This window comes from Dysidea avara, chromosome 4, assembly GCF_963678975.1.
Source record: "Dysidea avara chromosome 4, odDysAvar1.4, whole genome shotgun sequence".
NCBI classification, from domain to species: domain Eukaryota; kingdom Metazoa; phylum Porifera; class Demospongiae; order Dictyoceratida; family Dysideidae; genus Dysidea; species Dysidea avara.
Genome location: NC_089275.1, coordinates 5378907 through 5398964, shown reverse-complemented (window position 1 = coordinate 5398964; position 20058 = coordinate 5378907). Strand labels below are relative to the sequence as shown.

The 20058-nt window shown below is 38.6% G+C and overlaps 3 protein-coding genes across 5 annotated transcripts; 1 reads left to right on the top strand and 2 right to left on the bottom strand.

The window, feature by feature from the left end:
- The first annotated feature begins 554 nt into the window (after positions 1-554).
- On the top strand, positions 555-16154 carry LOC136254581 (elongator complex protein 5-like). The gene is made up of 5 exons (XM_066047327.1): positions 555-644; positions 12227-12402; positions 12460-12638; positions 14242-14322; positions 15844-16154. Exons 2-5 carry the CDS (start codon positions 12258-12260, stop codon positions 16048-16050), a joined length of 612 nt encoding a protein of 203 aa, XP_065903399.1. The 5' UTR covers positions 555-644; positions 12227-12257; the 3' UTR covers positions 16051-16154.
- Positions 4555-8333, bottom strand: LOC136254580 (TNF receptor-associated factor 4-like). 3 transcript variants are annotated; one of them, XM_066047326.1, is made up of 3 exons: positions 7966-8333; positions 4981-6174; positions 4555-4935 (listed from the first exon to the last, which is right to left on the bottom strand). In XM_066047326.1, the coding sequence occupies exons 2-3, from the start codon at positions 6158-6160 to the stop codon at positions 4787-4789; spliced, it is 1329 nt and encodes a 442-aa protein (XP_065903398.1). In that variant the 5' UTR covers positions 6161-6174; positions 7966-8333; the 3' UTR covers positions 4555-4786. The 3 variants fall into 3 exon arrangements, with proteins under 3 accessions (XP_065903398.1, XP_065903397.1, XP_065903396.1); XM_066047325.1 differs by having other exon boundaries at positions 4555-6169; positions 7966-8069; XM_066047324.1 differs by having other exon boundaries at positions 4556-6174; positions 7966-8329.
- A 1218-nt stretch (positions 16155-17372) lies between the features above and the next one.
- On the bottom strand, positions 17373-19039 carry LOC136252998 (membrane progestin receptor delta-like). The gene has a single exon (XM_066045587.1). It carries the CDS (start codon positions 18604-18606, stop codon positions 17602-17604), a length of 1005 nt encoding a protein of 334 aa, XP_065901659.1. The 5' UTR covers positions 18607-19039; the 3' UTR covers positions 17373-17601.
- Between the last annotated feature and the right edge of the window lie 1019 nt (positions 19040-20058).

The window sequence follows — 20058 nt, the reverse complement described above, 5'->3', positions numbered from 1 at the left end:
GTAGAATTTTCAGGGGGGTCTGGGGGTGCAACCCCCAGAAGCTGCAGGATTTTTGCAATTTAAAGGCTTGAAAACAGCCTAAAATTTGTTCTAAAAACATGAAAAATGCTAAAAATAACAATGCCAATCTATACAGCAACTTTTCCCCAAGATTTTTTAAAAGTTATTTTTTAACAGGGGGGGCCTTGGCCCCCCCTTAGAATCGCCTATGCAATGCGCTATATATCGCCAGGAGATCTAGAACTGTTGTTTTCCTTAGCAAATTGTTGCAGTGCCAGTTGCACTCGTGCTCTATCGACTTCATCAAAGCAGGCTTTCCGCACTGAGTTCACTGTCTAAAAACAGTTGGCGATCACGAAAAGTAGAATCAGCTGGTGAAGCAAATGTTTGTAGTAAGAAAGAAAGACAATTTGGACAAGGTCTGTACATCAGTGTGTTAACATTATAAAATAATGGCATAATGGTAATACCCTCCCGCCCGCATCATAATAATTAGAAAGGCTGGATGAGAAACTAATAATCACCGAATAGGGGCCTTATTAACTCTTGGTGATACTACTTCGCTCGTCCAACTGCTCAGATTTTCTATCTTATTTGGCGGGAAACTGTACAGGCAGCTACAAGTACTGGAAGTGGCTTGAAAGGTAACAGATTGATGCATCTTTTGTGTAAATTTCATACGCGTGCTTGCTATCCTTGGAGAGTTATGCTGGCTTCAATTCTTTAAAATCGTTTATCTCGGAACTTCTAATGTGCGATTTGGATCGCTTTTCCAAAATCCAGTCACATTTATAGATTCAACATCAGTAACTGTCATCAGGCTTTTTGGCAGATTATATATAGGTAATTTGTGAAACTTATCAAAGAGAAAGAAATTATAGTGGAACTCTTATAACGGCAATTTTGGGACTGGCCTATATTTGCTGAAAGAAGTTTTCCTCTTTTGGAGGTAAAATTGTATATGGAGTCAGTTCCACTGTACAATTTATCTTTAACAAGCATCAGATCAGTTAACGTTGTTCGTATTATTCAGTTTATAGCAGGCAGTTTCTTGTAATTAAATTGATGCACCACCTGTAACCAACACCTAAATGCTCCAGTCTCTGGCTTTTTCACTCCACCTTTTGGAGTTGAAAAAGCCTGCAGGGACTGGAGCATATGCATCCTATGTAAAGTCTTAGCTAATCAAGTGGAGCAATTGTGAAAATCCTCTAAGCTAATCTTGCAACGATATACAAGCAACACTCAATATTATTATGATGTCAATTGCGGGTTGCCAATGGAAAATATTAATTTTATGTGTGAGTGATGACTAATTTTGAACTGAGAGTTTAGAGCAGCCTCAAAATAAACATATAGGTACAATAATATTGTCAAATAATAAAAAAATATACAATTGATAATAATTTAAATTACCAACATCCTCAAATAAATCTACCTAGACATAGTATATACAATAAATAATCCTGTTCATTAAGTGAATAATAAATATACACCAAACGTACTTTATAGTTTATTGTTGTTTTTGCAGTAATTATGATGATTTATCATGTTCACTGCTGATCTGTTTGTTACCCTTGATAACTCCCTTGTGTAGCAGTACCCATAAGACAAGGATGATGCACAACTTCACTGCTAATGTCATCGAAAACAAACTGTATACTTTATAAGCTGAAGGGAACACCCCTAGGCAATTCTAGACCTGAACTACAGGGGGGGCCTAGTAGGGAACAGCATAACTATTTTTGTTTGGCTGTAGCATAAAGTAGAATTTCAGGGGAGGGGGGTTGGGGGTGCAACCCCCAGAAGCTGCAGGATTTTTGCAATTGTAAGGCTTGAAAACAGCCTAAAATTTATGCTTAAAACATGAAAATGCTAAAAATAACAATACCAATCTATACTGCAACTTTTCCCCAAGATGTTTAAAAAGTTAATTTTCAGCAGGGGGGGGGGGGGGGGCTATGGCTCCCCCTTAGAATTGCCTATGACCCCTGTTAATTTTGCATCTTGTGTCAAAACTGCTTGTCGTTCCCTACTATCCACAAGTACAGCTTTGTCAGAGCAGTGGTTGCTATACTATTAAATTTTAATACATGGAATAGTTGATGGCTTTGAAAGAAGACATAAAATTTACCGGGAGGAGGAAATTGTTCCGGTATTCTTGTTATAAAAACTAATACAATAAGTACACAGCACGAAATCATACAAGCATGATATGGTACTGAACTTGGGATACAGTCCTCACTGTGACACTCAGACCAGCGCAGAAGTACAGTGACAAGGTCAGAGAGAAATGCTGGTATAAATGTGACAGCCCTGATGAAGTGTTGGTATCGTCCCCAGTAAAATCTAGACAGACTGCTGGCAGTAAAAGCAGGTATTGTGAGGCCAGTTTGGACAGCCAAGTATAAATACTCCCATTTGTAAAAGGTTAAAGTCAGAGGTCTCTCATAGTAGTAGTAGGCTAGCCCTACCATGTACATGTAAATACTTATCCCAGCATAGTCTAACATCCAGCACACGTGACACATTACGTCAGACAAGGGACTATGTGTGTGTGTGTACGTGTGTGTGGAGCACCTACACAAATACAAAGAAAATGACGAAGTGCAGCTTGAAATGCTTTAGCGTTTGATAACTGTAGGATGCAGAGAGGAATAGTGTCCCATAGGAAAGGAGTGTTGATGAAAAAAGAGTAACGATAAGGATTGATATATAGTCGAGGATGGAATACATTGTCATTTCATGGGATCTATTGATGGTAGAAGAAAATTGAAAATATTGGCAAAATGGAATGGCTACTCTGTTGTGTAGACTATCATGGGCCAGACTAATAAACTAGAAAGACCAATTAAGTTCTTGTAGGCAATTGTCTGAAGGCTTAGTCCAGTTATGGCTGACAGAGTTCCATCTACTACCACACACCCAACGTGCAGCACGGCGCTGGACCAATGAGATACATCTTTTGTGTTATGTAAGCACCAAACCGGGGAAGAAATTGGTCTAGTTGTATGCAGTTGCTTTAACTGATGAAGAACATGAAAATAGGGTGTGACGCAAGTAGTTCAGTGAACGGGATGCCTTGGCTGCTAGGTGCTTCACACGATCACCCCATTTAAGCTTAGAATTAATGAATACTCCCAAGTACTTGACTACTGATTTTACTGGAATCTGTTGACCACCTAGAAAATAGCTACATATTGGAGGAAGATGCTTATAATTTATGAGAAACAAATGCTTTCACACTTCAGAGGATTCAACTTCAATAGCTACCTTTTGCACCATTCGTATAATTTAATGTGGTCTGGTAAGTTTTTATTTTTTCGAGGGGGAAGATTTTTGGGGGTTATCAGAAATAATTTTATTCTTAAAATATTTGATTGATTGATTTGATTTTTATTTTATCCTCGTAGCTACTATCTTCCATAGACGAGCAGTTACAAAAACCAAACAAACATACATGAACAGTAACAAGTACATAAAGATAACATACACATTCACAAAAACAAAGCAAGAATAATAATGTGATATAGTAGTTTCATTACATGCATCACTGTTCATGAAAAATGCATTAATTTGCTTACCACGTTCAACAGTTGCTTAGTATGAAAACTAACATCTGCAACATTATCCCATGGGCACACTCAGCCTGATACAAATAAAATGTACATGATCCTTTCTAAATGTTTGGCTCATACTCAACTACATGAGTGCACAATGATTACTATAGTGATTAGTAATCACAGCTGTCGATCAATTGCAATTTGTGTATACTGGGTAAAGTTGTAGGGGGTATTCCAGAACTGATCTCGGTAATCTGTAAATTTTCTGGCTAGCTAGTTAAAACTGGGTATGTTATACATGTACGATGCTGATGAAGGCAACACAATTATACTTTGTGACTGGGTCTAACCGGTCTTATTGCCCATGACAGCAGATTTGATTTTTCACCAAGAAAACCAAGCTACATGAATACACTATCAAATTCCGTATTCAAAATCAGCTCAACTTGAGTCTGTGTTGCTTTCCCAAGCACAGTGGCAATCCGTACAAACGATCTAGGGTCCTAATGGAGCTCTGGCCATGGCTGTACAGCTCCGTGGTGTTGAGTAAAGATCTGTGCTGTAACTGTACTTCCAGTTTTGAGACCTAAATGGCCCATAACTTGACCCTACACCTTCCTCTTTAATAAATTTTTATACAGCCCCTTGCCCTCCTCTGGCCTCTGCTTCCCACTCCTTTTGGAACTAGCCTGATACAGTCAACCCTGGTTTTAAAATAGCGGGAAATTTAGTTGTTGGCTACTTCTACAGTGGATGATGTTCTGGAAGGTAAGGAATTGGTGTAAAACATATGAAAATGTGGTATACATAGATTCAACCATTGCATGGCAACCTACAACACAGTGAATACTTAAAACTACCATTTCTCAATGCTTTTAAATAGGCGATGAGATCGGTTTTCCCAGATTGGATCACATTTACTTTATTCAAGCATATACTATACAGCTCAGTTCAGTACCACAGCACTCAAACTCTGCAAAATTAAATCTTCATCAACATCTGTGTGCCCCTTGCAGAATTGTAACCAAGCAACAGTAGTTTTAAAGTACATTTCACATTAAAAACAAAAAGTGATAAGTGCATGACTTCCAACCATCACAACTTTTGATTATAACCCGTGAATTAACTTTGCCTGCATGGCCTAACACACACATTGATCCTAGAGTTTATTACCTAACACACATTGATCCTAGAGTTTAAGCTATACACTATTATGATTATGTCTACAGTTTGCTAACTTGAAGGTAGATACAATCATCTTTAAGAAACTGACATGTGGGAGTGACACCATGGAGGTCTTCATTGGAAATGAACCGCGGCCACCCGCGGCTCCTAGCTCTATCAGTATCAATAACTCGACCAGAACAAATATCTGTAGTAGAATCATCATACACACATGTCACTGAATAATGCTCACAGTCACTGATCTGGTTCAACAGTTTTATTTCAAACTCTCCCCTCAGTGGCCATGTTAGCTCATCATCATGTGGACCCTTCATGAGGCACAGGAACACTGACATGTGAGTACCTTTACCAGAACCATTACCAGCAGCTTCAATACGTAGACACATCCTGTATCCCTTTCCGTGAGTGTAATAAGATTTGCTGTACCATGGTTTGTTTTCTTTCTTTTTCTTATTGAACTCAGTAAGATTTATGGTCACAGGACAAGTTTGATCATCTGATTGAAACATTGTGGTCATAGCAGTTAGCTTAACCCACCACTGTGCCACTGAAACAGTTGGTGTTGCACCACTGTGGTGGCTACTGTGCCCTGCTGCCTGATGAAGTGCCACCATTATAGCATTCATCATTTGTTCTGCATTAGAAAGTTGTGATTTAGTATCAGCTAGTTCTTGGTGATTATCAGTCAGTTTACGTTTAGTCAATGACAAGTGATTCTCCATCCTCTCTTGTTCATGTTCCTTCTTCCTTTTACGCATCATCCTCTCCTCACACCCCACATTGTGATACTCACACTGGACAAATTCAAGAGGACACTCCTTCCTGTGTGCTTCCATGTCTTCACGAGGAACACTCCCTACCTCACACTTGTTGGGACAGGGTAGGGGAAGCTTGGAACACTGTTCCTTGTGTTCTCCCGCAATAAACTGATGTTCTCGTGTAATATGGCAGTACTGACAGTCAACCTTACGATAAGGACACTCAGTCTCAACATGACTGGTCAGGTATCGTCGTTGTAACATCTTCCCACACTCATTGGAACACTTGACATTCTCAAACTGACAACCAGCACTATTTCCAAGGTGATTGTTGATGTCATTCAGTTCACCCTGCCATTCACAACCTCTCTCCTTGTTAGTACACATCACGTGAAGACTTCTAATCTCACGATCAAGTTGCTTGTTGGGAAATGTAACAAATTCTTCATCACGACAAACTGGACAAGCATTAGTAAAGGTGGTAGCTTTCTTGGCATTGTCCAGACAGGATTTGCAGAAAACATGTCCACAACACACACTCAGGTAAGGATCTTGACTTGGTAGGTGACATATTATGCAGATATAACGATCTGGTGTGGTATCAACAAATTTGTATTCATATCCTCCAATTTCACTAGGAGTGGCTATGGCCATTGTACCCAACTACACTACAGTAATAGCACATAGCTAGAATGCATGAGAACACTTCGTTCGAGGGGTAGGTAACGAGCCAAAATCGTCTACAAAATTTCAAAGATATTTCATCTTTCAGAAATAAGACTGCCCATATGCATATTTCATCTTTCAGAAATAAGACTGCCCATATGCATATTTCATCTTTCAAGACAAATTTCAGTTCAAATATCTCCTTAAAAACCAGTAAGGTAAATGAGGGTACAGTGGAAACTCTCTATTATGGACATTTTGGGACCCAGAATTTTTGGCCACTTTTTGCTAGGTTTTCCTCTTTCAGAGGTTAAAATGTATTAACCAGACCTGTTGGAGCCAAAATTTTTGTCCTTATTGTGGAGGTTTTTTCTATTGTGTCCTTAATTCGGGGAGTTTGTTAAGAGAGGTTCCACTGTATTTCCGGACACTCTTTGATAAAATTGCTCTAACATTGCACTCACAACGAGTTAAGACAAACTCTAGGAATCGTTTTAAAACCTACCTTATGGTGCATCTGTAGTACAAATTTCATTTCGATACAACCAACTGCTGAGGAGTTAGGAGCTGAAATTTAACAGCGTGTAAAAATGTAACATGCGGCTAATTCCGGATACTTCGAATAACAAGTAAGTTGAGCCTTCCACAGGTTAGCTACCAATTACGATTAGGTTGACTGCAGCTTTCTGCTCCCACGAATGGCCAGTACAGCGGAACGTAATAGGGAAAATGATAAAGCACAGCGCATCCAGGAGAGTGTCTGGTTGTAAGACGTATTGTGCTTCTGTGATAAAAGATCTGCCAAACGGTTGTAGAAAATAGTAGCCTCCTTGCCCAAACCACCAAAAGTTGAAAAAACTAGCGGGGTGAAAGATCCACAGTCAACACTGCGTATACGATCCCCATATTCTCGCTTCTTCTCGAGCTCATGTCGACGAAAAAGGGAAGCAACCCGGGTCTGACGATAACTTGGTGCGTTGGGATGGAAAACCCTGACGTCAAACAATGGGCTACCAATCCACTTTAAAAGTATGGAGACTAAAGTACCACTCATCTGGAGCTTATAAATCAAGTAGAAAGTTCATACCCTTTGGGAGAAAGTAGCAGTGTGTACTTTTAAGAGTTTATGTAATTCGCGAATATTTTCTTTGTAATTCAACCGAGCAGCTGCTGAAAAATCGCCTGTGGTGCATGGATTCTTATGATTTTTGCTAAGCGATTAGCCAAGGGTATGTATGATCTTTCTATAAATCTTTGAAAATCGAAAATATGAGCTTGGGCTGCCTGGTTAGGTCAACATTTTCAAAGTTTTTAGACAAAATTACCCGTTATTGTGGTTGCGGTACAAATTCGTGTCAAACTTCGCGGTGGAATAACGGATTCGCCTCAATTAGCTTTTTAAATTAATTAATTTTATTCGCCTCAATTTTGGTTTGTAGATAGGCCATAGGACACTGCATTAGCATACCAAATTATAGGCGCAGGGATTCTACCATTGTTGAGAACGATCTAAGCATCCGGAATTACACCGAGCATTACACACACTTACCTTACTTTTTAAAATTAGTCAAGTTAGACTCCGTAAATTTTCGTTACATCTTTTCGATCGTCAAATTTCGTCTTTCAAACTGCACAAATTTCAGGCAATATTTCATCTTTCAGAAATAATTTCAGAAGTGATCTACGAAATTTCAGGTCGTTACCTACCCCTCGACTAGATTTAAGCATTACACATGTATTAGATTTATGGAGAAAAAAACATACATTTAAATGTTAATAGGCCAGATTCTTACCGGGTTTTATTTTGGCTACTCAAATCAACCCTACTTTCACTGTGTGTCTAGCGATTTTCCGGTTCTTAACCCACGTGGCAAAAACGTGACCAAAAGTTCCGCATTCCAGTATAAAAAATCACCGTATATTTCGCAGGCAACAATGCGGCAAACTCCTATGAACAGGAAACTTTGTCTAGCTATGTGGGATCTGTCCATACGCTGATCATCGCGGTGGAAATCTTATTTTATCATGATCGTGCGCATTTACATCCGTCAAGTAAGCTTTGTGTCGTTTTGTATTACTAATCTTTTTAAGTCCTGAAGTCCCAGCTACAAAACGAGATAAGGCCACTCCAAATAAATTCTCTGTTTCCCGTCCACCGCCCGCATCTGGTTATTGTCAGCTCTAAATTATTCCGTATTCTTCCATTATTTCCGGTTATTCTTGCATACTGACAGACTCAGTAAAAGCTATCTTGAAACAGTGTCACGGCAGTGCTATCACGTCGGCACAGACTTCACGTTTGTGCTATTTTACAACTTAAAAAGGAAAGAACAAGCTTAAGGCCACTCCAAATAAATTCTCTGTTTCCCGTCCTGGACTCAGGCATATTTGCATGTGGGCGGGCGGTCCATTTCCATTATTTCATTATAAGATTCACTAACTTTTGAAGCCATTATTTGCCTGGCACAGCCAAAAAGGCTGCATAAAAGCATGCTTAAGCTTGTTCCTTCCTTTGTAAGTTGCAAAAATAACACAAACGTGAAGTTGTGCCGACTTGATAGCACTGCTGACACGTGAGCTGTCACTGTTTCAAGATAGCTTTTACTGAGCCTATCAGTATACAAGAATAACCAGAAAATAATGGAAGAATATAGAATAATGGAATATTTAGAGCTAGCAGTAACCAGATGCGGGCGGTGGACGGGAAACAGAATTTATTTGGAGTGGCCTAATCATGCTTTTATGCAGCTTTTTATGGTTTTGCCAGGAAAATAATGGCTTGAAAAGTTGCCAATATTATAATGAAATAATGGAAATGGACCACCCGCCCGCATGCAAATATGCCTGAGTCCAGGATGGGAAACAGAATTTATTTGGAGTGGCGTAATTGTTGGGTAGCTGAAAATCGCTAACCCTAGCAAAGTAACTATGTACTTTAAAGCACTAGTGAATGCCTTCCATCTGAGAGTACGTTTTTAAAAGTTTCAAAGTGCTGACTTTGCATATACTATAGCTACCCAACAATTATCTGATGGCTGTTGTCATGGGCCAAGTCAAAAGTTATGATGAAAGCACTTGTGAAGTGCAGATGCTCCCCGCAAGTTGACCTAAAGTGTAAAGTAGAGATGTGTGAATTTAGCTGATATAATCAGGACACACAATAGTGTGTCGTACAGCCAAGTGCAGCGGATGCGTAACAGACGACCAAGAAAATACTGTTTTCATGCATTTGTAGCTCAGTAGTGCCTGAATGGAAATTAGCCAGTTTTGCTGTAGAAACTCCCTCAGGGCAGATCACCTCCTATTCCAAATTTGAGTTGAATGCGCCCTGAGATATGCACCTTCAAAGTTTGTCTTATTTTCTTCATATTTTGCTTCTAAATCTTCTTACATAAATTTTCTTTTCACACACTTTAGAAAAATTACAATGACTTGTGCGTGCTTTACTCAATTGATTTCAAATTTGGAGGGCAGTAAGAACATGATACAGCACATTTACAGTCCAATTTTCATACAGATCGAGCTAAGAACAACAGAATTATGAGCAATTTTGAAAATTGCAAAAGCAGTTTGTTGTTACGCCTACAGGGTAATCTGCTTGACGGAATAACTTGAAAATCGGTCTGTACATGAAGTTACTGTCGTAGTGCTAACCTTTTGCAGTTTGAAAGTACTGAGAGATTAGCGAGACACAAAGCAAAACCAAACATCGCGATTGAGATACTCTAATAGAAAAGTCACTGTGAAGCAAAAACAATGTATGCAAAAAAACGTCTAAAAATTTCTCCAGGTTTCAAACCACACCTATATACCCAAGCCATTTGCCACTCTGCCACTGATGTCAGTTGTTTGGTTTAGTACACTAGAATGATAACTCATAGATCTATCAGTGTAATTATGCATTGTATTGAAGTGCTCAGAAAAAAATGTGTGCTCTGTTAGAATACTACAAAAATTATGAAAATAGCCTATATCAAGTGTGTTGTGCGGCCAAGTACAGCTGGTGCATGTGGGCGACATACTTGTTTTACGGAACCAGAAAATGCCGTTTTCATGTATCCATAGCTCCATAGTGTTTGAACGGCATAATTAACCATTTCTGCAGTGGAAGCTTCCTCAGGGTAGGGCATCTCCCATTCCTAATTTGAGTTGAATCTGCTCAGATGTCATTGTGATATATGCGTCTTATTTCAGTTGTTCGCCATGCAGTCTTCGACGATTCCTGTAGTCAAGGGGAAAAAGGTTAAAAGGAAGTATCAAGGCCAATCATAGGCTGGCTTTGGAACTTACAATTACAAAAAGAAATGATATCCACACAAAAACAGCCAAGCTGTGAAAAATGGTGCGGCCTTAAAAGCCTGAAGTTGTGAAATCAAAGGTGGCAGTCAACAAATGGCTGTAATGATGTTAATGCTACTAAATTTTGATGATGACATAGTTATTATACACAAATCTTGCACAGCGTCTTTGGACTGATTCAATAGCTAAGATGTCGTTTTGTGTATAAGGATCCCAAACTACACTGACGTATTCTAGAATTGGTTTGATAAGGGACTTGTTACAGCTCACTTTGACAGAGATTGGACAGCTTTGAAGGTTACGTTGTAAAACTCCTTTAATGCTATTAGCCTTGTTAGTTATTTGTCTGATGTGCTGAGACTAGGATAGCTTTGAGTCAATAGTTATAAGTCCTAGATACTTGGTATGTGTCACTTCTTGTATAATGAAAAAGGATAGGCTTTTTCTTGTTCGTAATTCTGATAAATTCATATTTCTGAATGTTAAACGTCATTTTCCAATCATTTGCCCATCTTTCCAAGGTAGTTAGATCTTTCTGAAGTTGGTAACAGTCTTCCTAGAGGTGTACAGAATGACATCATCTGCACAATAGTCTTACATTCGTCATTGATAAAGCACAAAAATAGTAATGATGCAAGAACAGTTCCTTGTGGAACTCCTGATGTTACCTCAGTTGCGTCACTGTGCTCACCATTAACTAATACCTGCTGTCATCTTCCGGCAAGAAAATTGATCAACCACTCTAAAGTGTTACCCCATACACCATAGTGATCTAATATGGTAGAGATAATGGTGTGATACCTTATCAAAGGCCCTGGAGAAGTCTAAAAGTATTGCATCTGTTTGACCATGCATTGTTATTTAAGGATTCAGCAAAGTCATTGACAGTTAGTGGTTTACACTCAGAGTAAGAAGTTGTTCATATAATAGTACACTATTCAACTGGGGGCCCACAAAAAACTAGACATGAAAGAAGTCACAACTCTGACATCAAAACTTATACCCCATGGAATGCATTCAACACTGATTTGTGAAATTTGTACTGCTGGAATATTTATACCTATTCTATTCGATGTTACTCATCATTTTTATAAAACATATAGCTACACTGCGCACAAAACAGCCAAGCTGTGAAAAAAAGGTGCGGCCTTAAAAATCCTGGGTGAAAAAAAGTTGTGAAATCATATGCAAGTGTCACAGACATGTTGCAAAACTTGAATTGGCCATCTTTAGCTCACTGCAGAAATTAAGGCTATCACAATGTTTGAGATCATGCACCAATTAATAGATATACCGACTGACACCATACTTATACCAGCTCCATCCAACTACTGTTAACGGGGTCACTCAATGAGGCTACTATAACCAAACACTAGAATAGATTCATATCTTTATTCATTCTTCCCATCAGTTATAAAGATTTGGAACAACTTATCTAATGATTTAATCACCTGCTCAAGTTTAGAACTATTTAAAGCAAGGAACTGGACAATTATTAATTTGTTGATTAATTACACTTTTACCTGTGCCTGAGGTTTGCACAGTAAACAATAATAATAATAATAACCATATCTACAAAACAAACTGCCATCCACTTGTCGATTAACTCCCTATGAGAAAACCTCTTTAATTTATTGCAGCAATAATGGATCGGGGTCACAAGATACGTGAATATCTGTCAATGTTAGACTCCTACCCTCTTCATGGGTAGGACTTTGTGGTTCTAAATTTTAATAATCATTTCATATTATATAGCTCATTCTCCACTGAAAACTTTATTGCTGTCATGGATGATCAAATCAAGATGGCTGACAGTTCATTACCTAGCAACCACCATGTGGTAATAGACAGCTTAACTGTGTTGTTACGACAACAAGGTCTACCGGCTGTTGCTACTTTACAACACACCCTCCCTGGATCACAACTAACAAGTGAGCTTATAATTATTATGTTATGCTTAAAATTTAAAAATCGTTGTCATTGTTTAGGTAGAGGTAGTGTTGCCCGTTTGGTGTCCTATCTCCATGGTGATCTCCATAGCAACAGTGATCTGCAACGTTTAGAACAGATAGTTTCAATGGTGATGCACCTTGACAAGTCTCCTGTACTTGGCAAACAACTCTGTACCATCACACGTGTAAAAAGATCAGGAAAAGTGTTGAGAAAGGTAACAAACTATAATGTTATTATATTACAGTTGGGCAGCAGTTGTGGATATAATACTTAAGGGTGCTCTGTACAGTTCGTACAAAGCTTCCCAAGACATAGTCTGTTTTGCACTAAAAGAAATATTATGGTCACTTAATTAGTCTGTGACATGTTGACACATTTTAGTACCCATAAATTAGGTATCCCATAGCAACAAGCACACGCATCTTGCTATTCTACACCATCTCACTTAAATTAGAACTACTCCATCATTTTTAATCCAATGGACATGAAATTTTCACACAAGCTACTTTAGCAATTTTGCCAAAGAAGAGCGTTTGCCATTTTTAAGTAGCAAGTTCAGATGATGAATAACATGGAAGTAAAGAAAAGGATTTCTGGGAGTGTCAACCCAAAAGATAAATATGTGATGAATGAGAAGCTAAAAGACAAAAATAAAAATGCACAATGGTTTGTGCTGTTTAGCATAGTGTATCATAAAAGTATTAAGGCTCTAGTGTGTAAACTGTAGGACTAGTTCTAGTATAAAGGGAAAAACTGTAACTCATGTTCTAAAGCAAATTTAACAGTTGGGTTTGGACTAAACTGTGTACTAGTGTTAGCATATATCCAGTAAAAAAGTACAGAACATTTGCTAAAACCATTTGTAAGTTATAGAACAAATTAAATTTCATGGGAAGCCATATAAGCGGACTGTACAGAGCACCCTTAATACTGTATAGGCTGAGTATTTTGAGGGGCAAATATTTCGAGGTTGAGCAATGTTGCTAAAAATAAAATTTTCGTGGATTTGCAAACACTCCCAAAATGCATTAGACTATATGGAAGTCTAAATATTTCAAGGCTAAAACGTTCGCTGATAACCCCCAAAACCACAAAATCAGCTAACCCCCCCTTGAAGTATTTAGGCTATACAGTAGTTATGAAAAGAATGAATGCTTTACAAAAAAGCTCCACTACAGCATGAATGATCATGTGCATGGCATTGTAAATTGTTAAAACTACCTAGCTATTTGTTTTAAACTAGAACTACAGTACTGTAGATTATATGGACATTTACTGATAAATGGATCATAAACTGAAGTGGTTTGAGTACATGAGATGAACAATCTGAAGAAGTTGACTACAATATATATACTGTATACCCCTTAAAGTACCACCTGTGTTTGTATGCACAAAAAATATCGCACTCGGAGGTGTCTCAAGACTAATACACACCTGACGTCTCCTTGTGCTGTATTTTTTCCATGCACACAAGTACTCAGTGTACACACTTTTAGAGAGAGAGACTAGGACACCACACTAATAAGGAAACTGTATGCTGAACTAATTTTAGTCCTTGTACTCCTTGTATGTAGTAGTGTTTAAAATAATGTTTTAGTATTTGCTAGTAAAGTTAGACATTTGTGACTGACTGTTCTATCCTCAGCGAATATCACCTGATAATACACATAAAGTACCTGTATATGGGTGTGGATTTCTATTGAAAATTGAAATAAGTTTTTTACATACGTATGCAAATTTTCACAGCAAAATGCATACAGTACCTTCATCGTACTCTTGGTATGTGTTATTATGTGTGCATGCATTTTGATTTTCAGAGAGAAATTTTCCATATTGGAGAAAATCTTGATGGAGTCTCTAGTGAATTTGTGACTGCAAAGTCTAACACTGAGCAACAGGTTGGTAGAGATGCTGATTTGTGACACACATGCACTGCACACTGTCATAGTGTAAATACACGTGGGCAGCACGCACACACACACACACATGTACGTGTACACATGTACAAATACAGAAATGCATGCCTACACACATGTGTGCGCACAAACAGACACATGCGCACAGCACCCCCCCCCCCCCCCTCACACACACACGCACAGCAAAGCAAAACCTTCAGCTACCACTACATGGTCACACTGCCCAGTGGCCAGCACTGGGGCACCTGTACACTACTCAGGTGCGGTGCTATGAGTCAGTGCAGACATGCCCTCTGGAGTAGGACTAGTAACCCACAGGAGGTGAAGGTGTGGGCACCCGAAGTCCCACCTGGACCTTCAACTGCTCTATGAGACATGGACAGTTGAACATCTGCTTCCCCAGGTACCCATTGATGTTACAGCTTGATGGGCTGCTTCCCCAGTTGGCACCAGCTAGGTCCCCATTTTACAGCTGGGTAGACTGAAGCAATGTGAGTAAAGTTTCTTGCTCAAGGAAACAACAACACCAATGTGGCCCAGCTGGGAATCAAACCTGGAACATATTAATTTTAGCTAAGTAATGTAATTGTAGTGTAATCATTGTTGTACTATATACTCTGTATGGAGGTTTCTGTACAGTAAAAAAAATTACAATACACACACACACACAGACAAATTCTCAAATGTTATTATGTGGTCACAAGTTTGCATAATTGGTACTTCAAAGACGGATCTTCAAAATTACATTTTATGATGCAATACAATGGTATATCACAACACAAACAGATTTTACGATCTTCTGCTTGCTTAATTAATGCCATGGATCGCTTTGTTATCTCTGTAATGTTAGTATTAAATGATGTAGAGGTGACCCTATTTGTTTGTAGCTATATATGTATTGCAAAGTATCTTAAAGAAAAAAAAAGAATAATGTTCCTTATTTAGAGATGCTTCGGTTCATGTTGTAAAAATTCCAGTGAACACTTCTACACGTCAAGGGTTTCTCTATGTATGTATGTATGTATGTATGTATGTATGTATGTATGTATGTATGTATGTATGTATGTATGTATGTATGTATGTATGTATGTATGTATATGTAGAAATTTATTAAATATTTAGTGCCACAATGCTCTGTATCCAGATTTGTATAAGAATTTCTACAACGTGCTTCTCTTTCTAAGTAACTACCGTCAAAGTCTATGTGCTATCTTTGTGGCCATGCAGATCAGAAATAAGGTGTACTTGTATGTGTACAAACCCGGGATCCCTTTGCTCCTCTCTTAAATATATAACCCACAAATCTATCGAGTAGGAAGAGGTTTGTGAGAGCTATAAATTTCACACACCAGAATACTTGGTGTCAATGCATGTGAGGTGGTTAATTTTAATAGTTTGAACCTTCCAGGGGTTGTACAAGACATGACAGACCTCCTCTGATGCTTACGTACTGCTTTATTGTGGGGCGTATGTCATGTGTTGCCTTCTTTTCTTCCTCTCCAGTCCTCAGACAATGCTGACCCCACTGCTGGTCTATCATTCAACCTCACCCTCAGCAACAAGGAAAAGAGAGATCGGTCACAGGTCCAACTACCATACAAATACACAGAGACACAGAAAGCTGAACAACTTGAAGGAAGAGTGTTCTACCAGCCTGATGATGTGGATGATTGGGATGACTCTGATCCTGATGATGACGTGGATATTTAGACCTGCACTGTGTCGTTTGAAATGATTGTAATACTTGAAAACACTTAACATGTACATAGTTACTATAAACCTTAGCACAGTGAATTGAAATTACTTGTTTTGTACATGTTAATTATTGGGGGAGTGTGTAGCAAAGTAGAAATTATGGGATAGTCGAGTACCATGATTCAGTTTGTGTGTATACTGTACGTAGCCTGCATACTCATAGTGATCGGAAATCAATTATTTATAGGTTCAGCATCAGTATCCAGGCTTATTGGCAGATCAGTTAATTTGTGAAATTGAGAGAAATAAAAGAAATTACAGTGGAACCTTTCTATAATGGGAAATTTGGGACCCAGAAATTTTGGCCTGAAATAGAGGTTTTCCTCTTTCGGAGATAAAATTGTGTAATGGAGAGTCAGATTTGTTGCCAAATTTGTTTTCACTGTATATATTACTAAATCTATAATAACCATCAGATCAGTAGTTCATACCAGTTCCAGTTTGGCAGTTTCTTACAATTAAATTGTTGCACCGCCTGTAATAATATATGTAAAAGAAACACCTCTTGTAGGTGAAAACGCCAGGGACCGGAGCATCCTACTGCATGTATTTATTTTATTGATTTATTAAAGCTTTACAGCATAAGTCTGTAGGACACGTGGTCCTACACCCTGATTATGGTCACTTAATTAGTCTGTGAAATGTTGATGCATTTTAGTACCTGTAAATTAGATATCCCATAGCAACAAGCATCTTGCACTACACTCTCTCACTTAAATTAGAACTACTCCATCATTTTTAATCCAATAGACATGAAATTTTCACACAAGCTACTTTAGTAATTTTGCCAAAGAAGAGCGTTTGCCATTTTGAAATAGCAAATCCAGATGATGAATAACGTGGAAGTAAAGAAAAGGATTTCTGGGAGTGTCAACCCGAAAGATAAATATGTGATGATTGAGAAGCTAAAAGACAAAAATAAAAACGCACAATGGTTTCTGCTGTTTAGCATAGTGTATCATAAAAGTATCAAGGCTCTTGTGCATAAACTGTAGGACTAGTTCTAGTATAAATGGAAAAACTGTTAACTCATGTTCTAAAGAAAATTTAGCAGTTGGGTTTGGACTAAACTGTGTACTAGTGTTAGCTTATATCCAGTAAAAAAGGACAGAACATTTGCTAAAACCATTTGTAAGTTATAGAACAAACTAAATTTCACGGGAAGCCATATAAGCAGACTGTACAGAGCACCCTTAATATATTATTTTTTCATGTCAATTGCGGGTTGCCAATGGAAAATATTTATGCATGAGTGATGACTAATTTTGAACTGAGAATTTAGAGCAGCCTCAATATCATATAAACAATATTAAAAATAGGTACAATAATATTGTTGTCAAAAAATATAATACATTTGATAATAATTTAAACTAATTTACCAACATCCTCAAATAAATCTGCCTACACACAGTAGATACAGCAATAAATAATCCACCTCATGTTGTTCATTAAGTTAATAAATATACACCAAACGTACTTTATAGTTCATTGTTGTTCCTGCAGTAATTATGATGATTTATCATGTTCACTGCTGATCTGTTTGTTACCCTTGATAACTCCCTTGTGTAGCAGTACCCATAAGACAAGGATGATGCACAACTTCACTGTCAATGTTGTCAAAAACAAACCGTATACTTTATAAGCTGATGGGAAAACTCCTGTTAATTTTGCATCTTCTGTCAAAATTGCTTGTCGTTCCCTACTATCCACAAGTAACAGCTTTGTCAGAGCAGTGGTTGCTATACTATTTAATACGTGGAACAGTTGATGGCTTTGAAAGAAGACATCAAATTTACCAGGAGGAGCAAATCGTTCCGGTATTCTTATTATAAAAACTAATATGAAAAGTACACAGCATGAAATCATACAAGCATGATACGGTACTGAACTTGGGATACATTCCTCACTGTGACACTCCGACCAGCGTAGAAGCACAGTGACAAGGTCAGAGAGAAATGCTGGTATAAATGTGACAGCCCTGATGAAGTGTTGGTACCGTCCCCAGTAAAATCTAGACAGACTGCTGGCAGTAAAAGCAGGTATTGTGAGGCCAGTTTGGACAGCCAAGTGTAAATACTCCCATTTGTAAAAGGTTAAAGTCAGAGGTCTCTCATAGTAGTAGTAGGCTAGCCCTACCATGTACATGTAAATACTTATCCCAGCATAGTCTAACATCCAGCACACGTGACACATTACGTCAGACAATGGACTAAACATATGAGCCACGCTACTAAACAAAACGTACGAGCAACATCCAATCCAGTAGCACAGAAGTGGCGCGTTATAGTCAGTGGATAGATCGTAGTCTCTCATGATAAATGGTAGCCACATCAGCCACACGATCAACGTCACAAAGTGAGTCCAGAAGTTTCCCACGTCGTTGTGAAGTGTAAAAGCGTACTTTATACATTGTAGCGGTCCACAGTAGGGTCTCCTGTAAGCCGAAGTGATGTAGGGTTGTTGAAAGATGGGAGGAACCTCAGATTTTGTGAGAAGCTTCTTTTCCTTCATTTCATGTCTTACAGATCTCTTCGCCTTGCTCTTTAGCGTCGCCTCCTGAGCCCGTGTTAAAACAATGACCTTCACTGAAAAAGGGATGGTGTTGAATTAGCTAATCAGGCCACTTTCTTCCGCAAGAGCGCTTATCGATTGGAATTATAAGCGGTTGCTTTGGAGCAGGCGCCTATGGGCCACTACAATACGGTACGTTGTCCTGGATTTCACAGTACATATCAGCACATCTCCAATGCAGAGGCTCCAACTCTCACGTCTTAGGCGTGATTCTCACGATTTGGCCTTCAATCTCACGCTCTCACGCCCAACATTTGTATTCTCACACCACTTTCATCAGGACAGAGAACAGGGGTACCCGCATACAGTGTACTGGAACTTTGAAAGGTCACTCGGAATCCAGGCGGGATATTAATTGTAAAGTTCAGTGATTCTGTTGCTGCGAGATAGCTACACTGTGTGGACATGACAGAAGCCAGGTAGTTAAACTAGCAAGACATCTCTTAGATACACAAGATGACCATTAAAGCATAGATTTATAAATCTATGATTAAAGTGTGAGTCTAGCTGATCACGTGAGCCAGTCACGGATGCCATGGTAAGGCCACTCCAAATAAATTCTCTGTTTCCCGTCCTGGACTCAGGCATATTTGCATGTGGGCGGGCGGTCCATTTTCATTATAAGATTGACTAGCTTTTCAAGCCATTATTTGCCTGGCACAGCCAAAAAGGCTGCATAAAAGCATGCTTAGCCTTGTTCCTTCCTTTGTAAGTTGCAAAAATAACTCAAACGTGGAATTTGTGCCGACTTGATAGCACTGCTGACACGTGAGCTGACACTGTTTCAAGATAGCTTTTACTGAGCCTATCAGTATGCAAGAATAACCAGAAAATAATGGAAGAATACGGAATAATGGAATATTTAGAGCTGGCAGTAACCAGATGCGGGCGGTGGACGGGAAACAGAATTTATTTGGAATGGCCTAATCATAATGAATTGCCACAATCGTAATGTATATATACCTAGCACACACACCTTGCAGTTATTGATATTGTACACTAGTACTAGTAGCTAGTTTCTCAACGGTGTGAACTATGTGCAAACACTTTCAAATATAACACACATAGAGGCCATATGCTATTATAATGAGGAACTGTAAAGAATGGACTATCGATCCAGACTGATTGAACTAGATTTTAATTTTGTAATTACCTTATAGGGCTTTTTCTTGTTGTATGTACGTATGCATGTAGTTACACTTTTTCTTTCCTTACCATGCCCACAATTGACTACTGTGTAGATCAGATCTGTGGTCGCATGTTAGTCCGAGGATTCACATACTTGTCCCTTTTTTGTTGTACACATTCATCATAATCATGATGGTCTTCTCTCTCATGAATTCCTAAAGTGCTAGTTATAATATAACTGCTGAATTGCGTGGTTGCAGCTGA

Coding starts and splice junctions, on each gene's coding strand:
- LOC136254580 (XM_066047324.1), bottom strand. CDS start 6,160: ATGGCCATAGCCACTCCTAGTGAAATTGGAGGATATGAATACAAATTT.
- LOC136252998 (XM_066045587.1), bottom strand. CDS start 18,606: ATGAAGGAAAAGAAGCTTCTCACAAAATCTGAGGTTCCTCCCATCTTT.
- LOC136254581 (XM_066047327.1), top strand. CDS start 12,258: ATGGATGATCAAATCAAGATGGCTGACAGTTCATTACCTAGCAACCAC. Junction 12,403..12,459: donor CCCTGGATCACAACTAACAA/GTGAGCTTATAA, acceptor GTCATTGTTTAG/GTAGAGGTAGTGTTGCCCGT. Junction 14,323..15,843: donor AGTCTAACACTGAGCAACAG/GTTGGTAGAGAT, acceptor CTTCCTCTCCAG/TCCTCAGACAATGCTGACCC.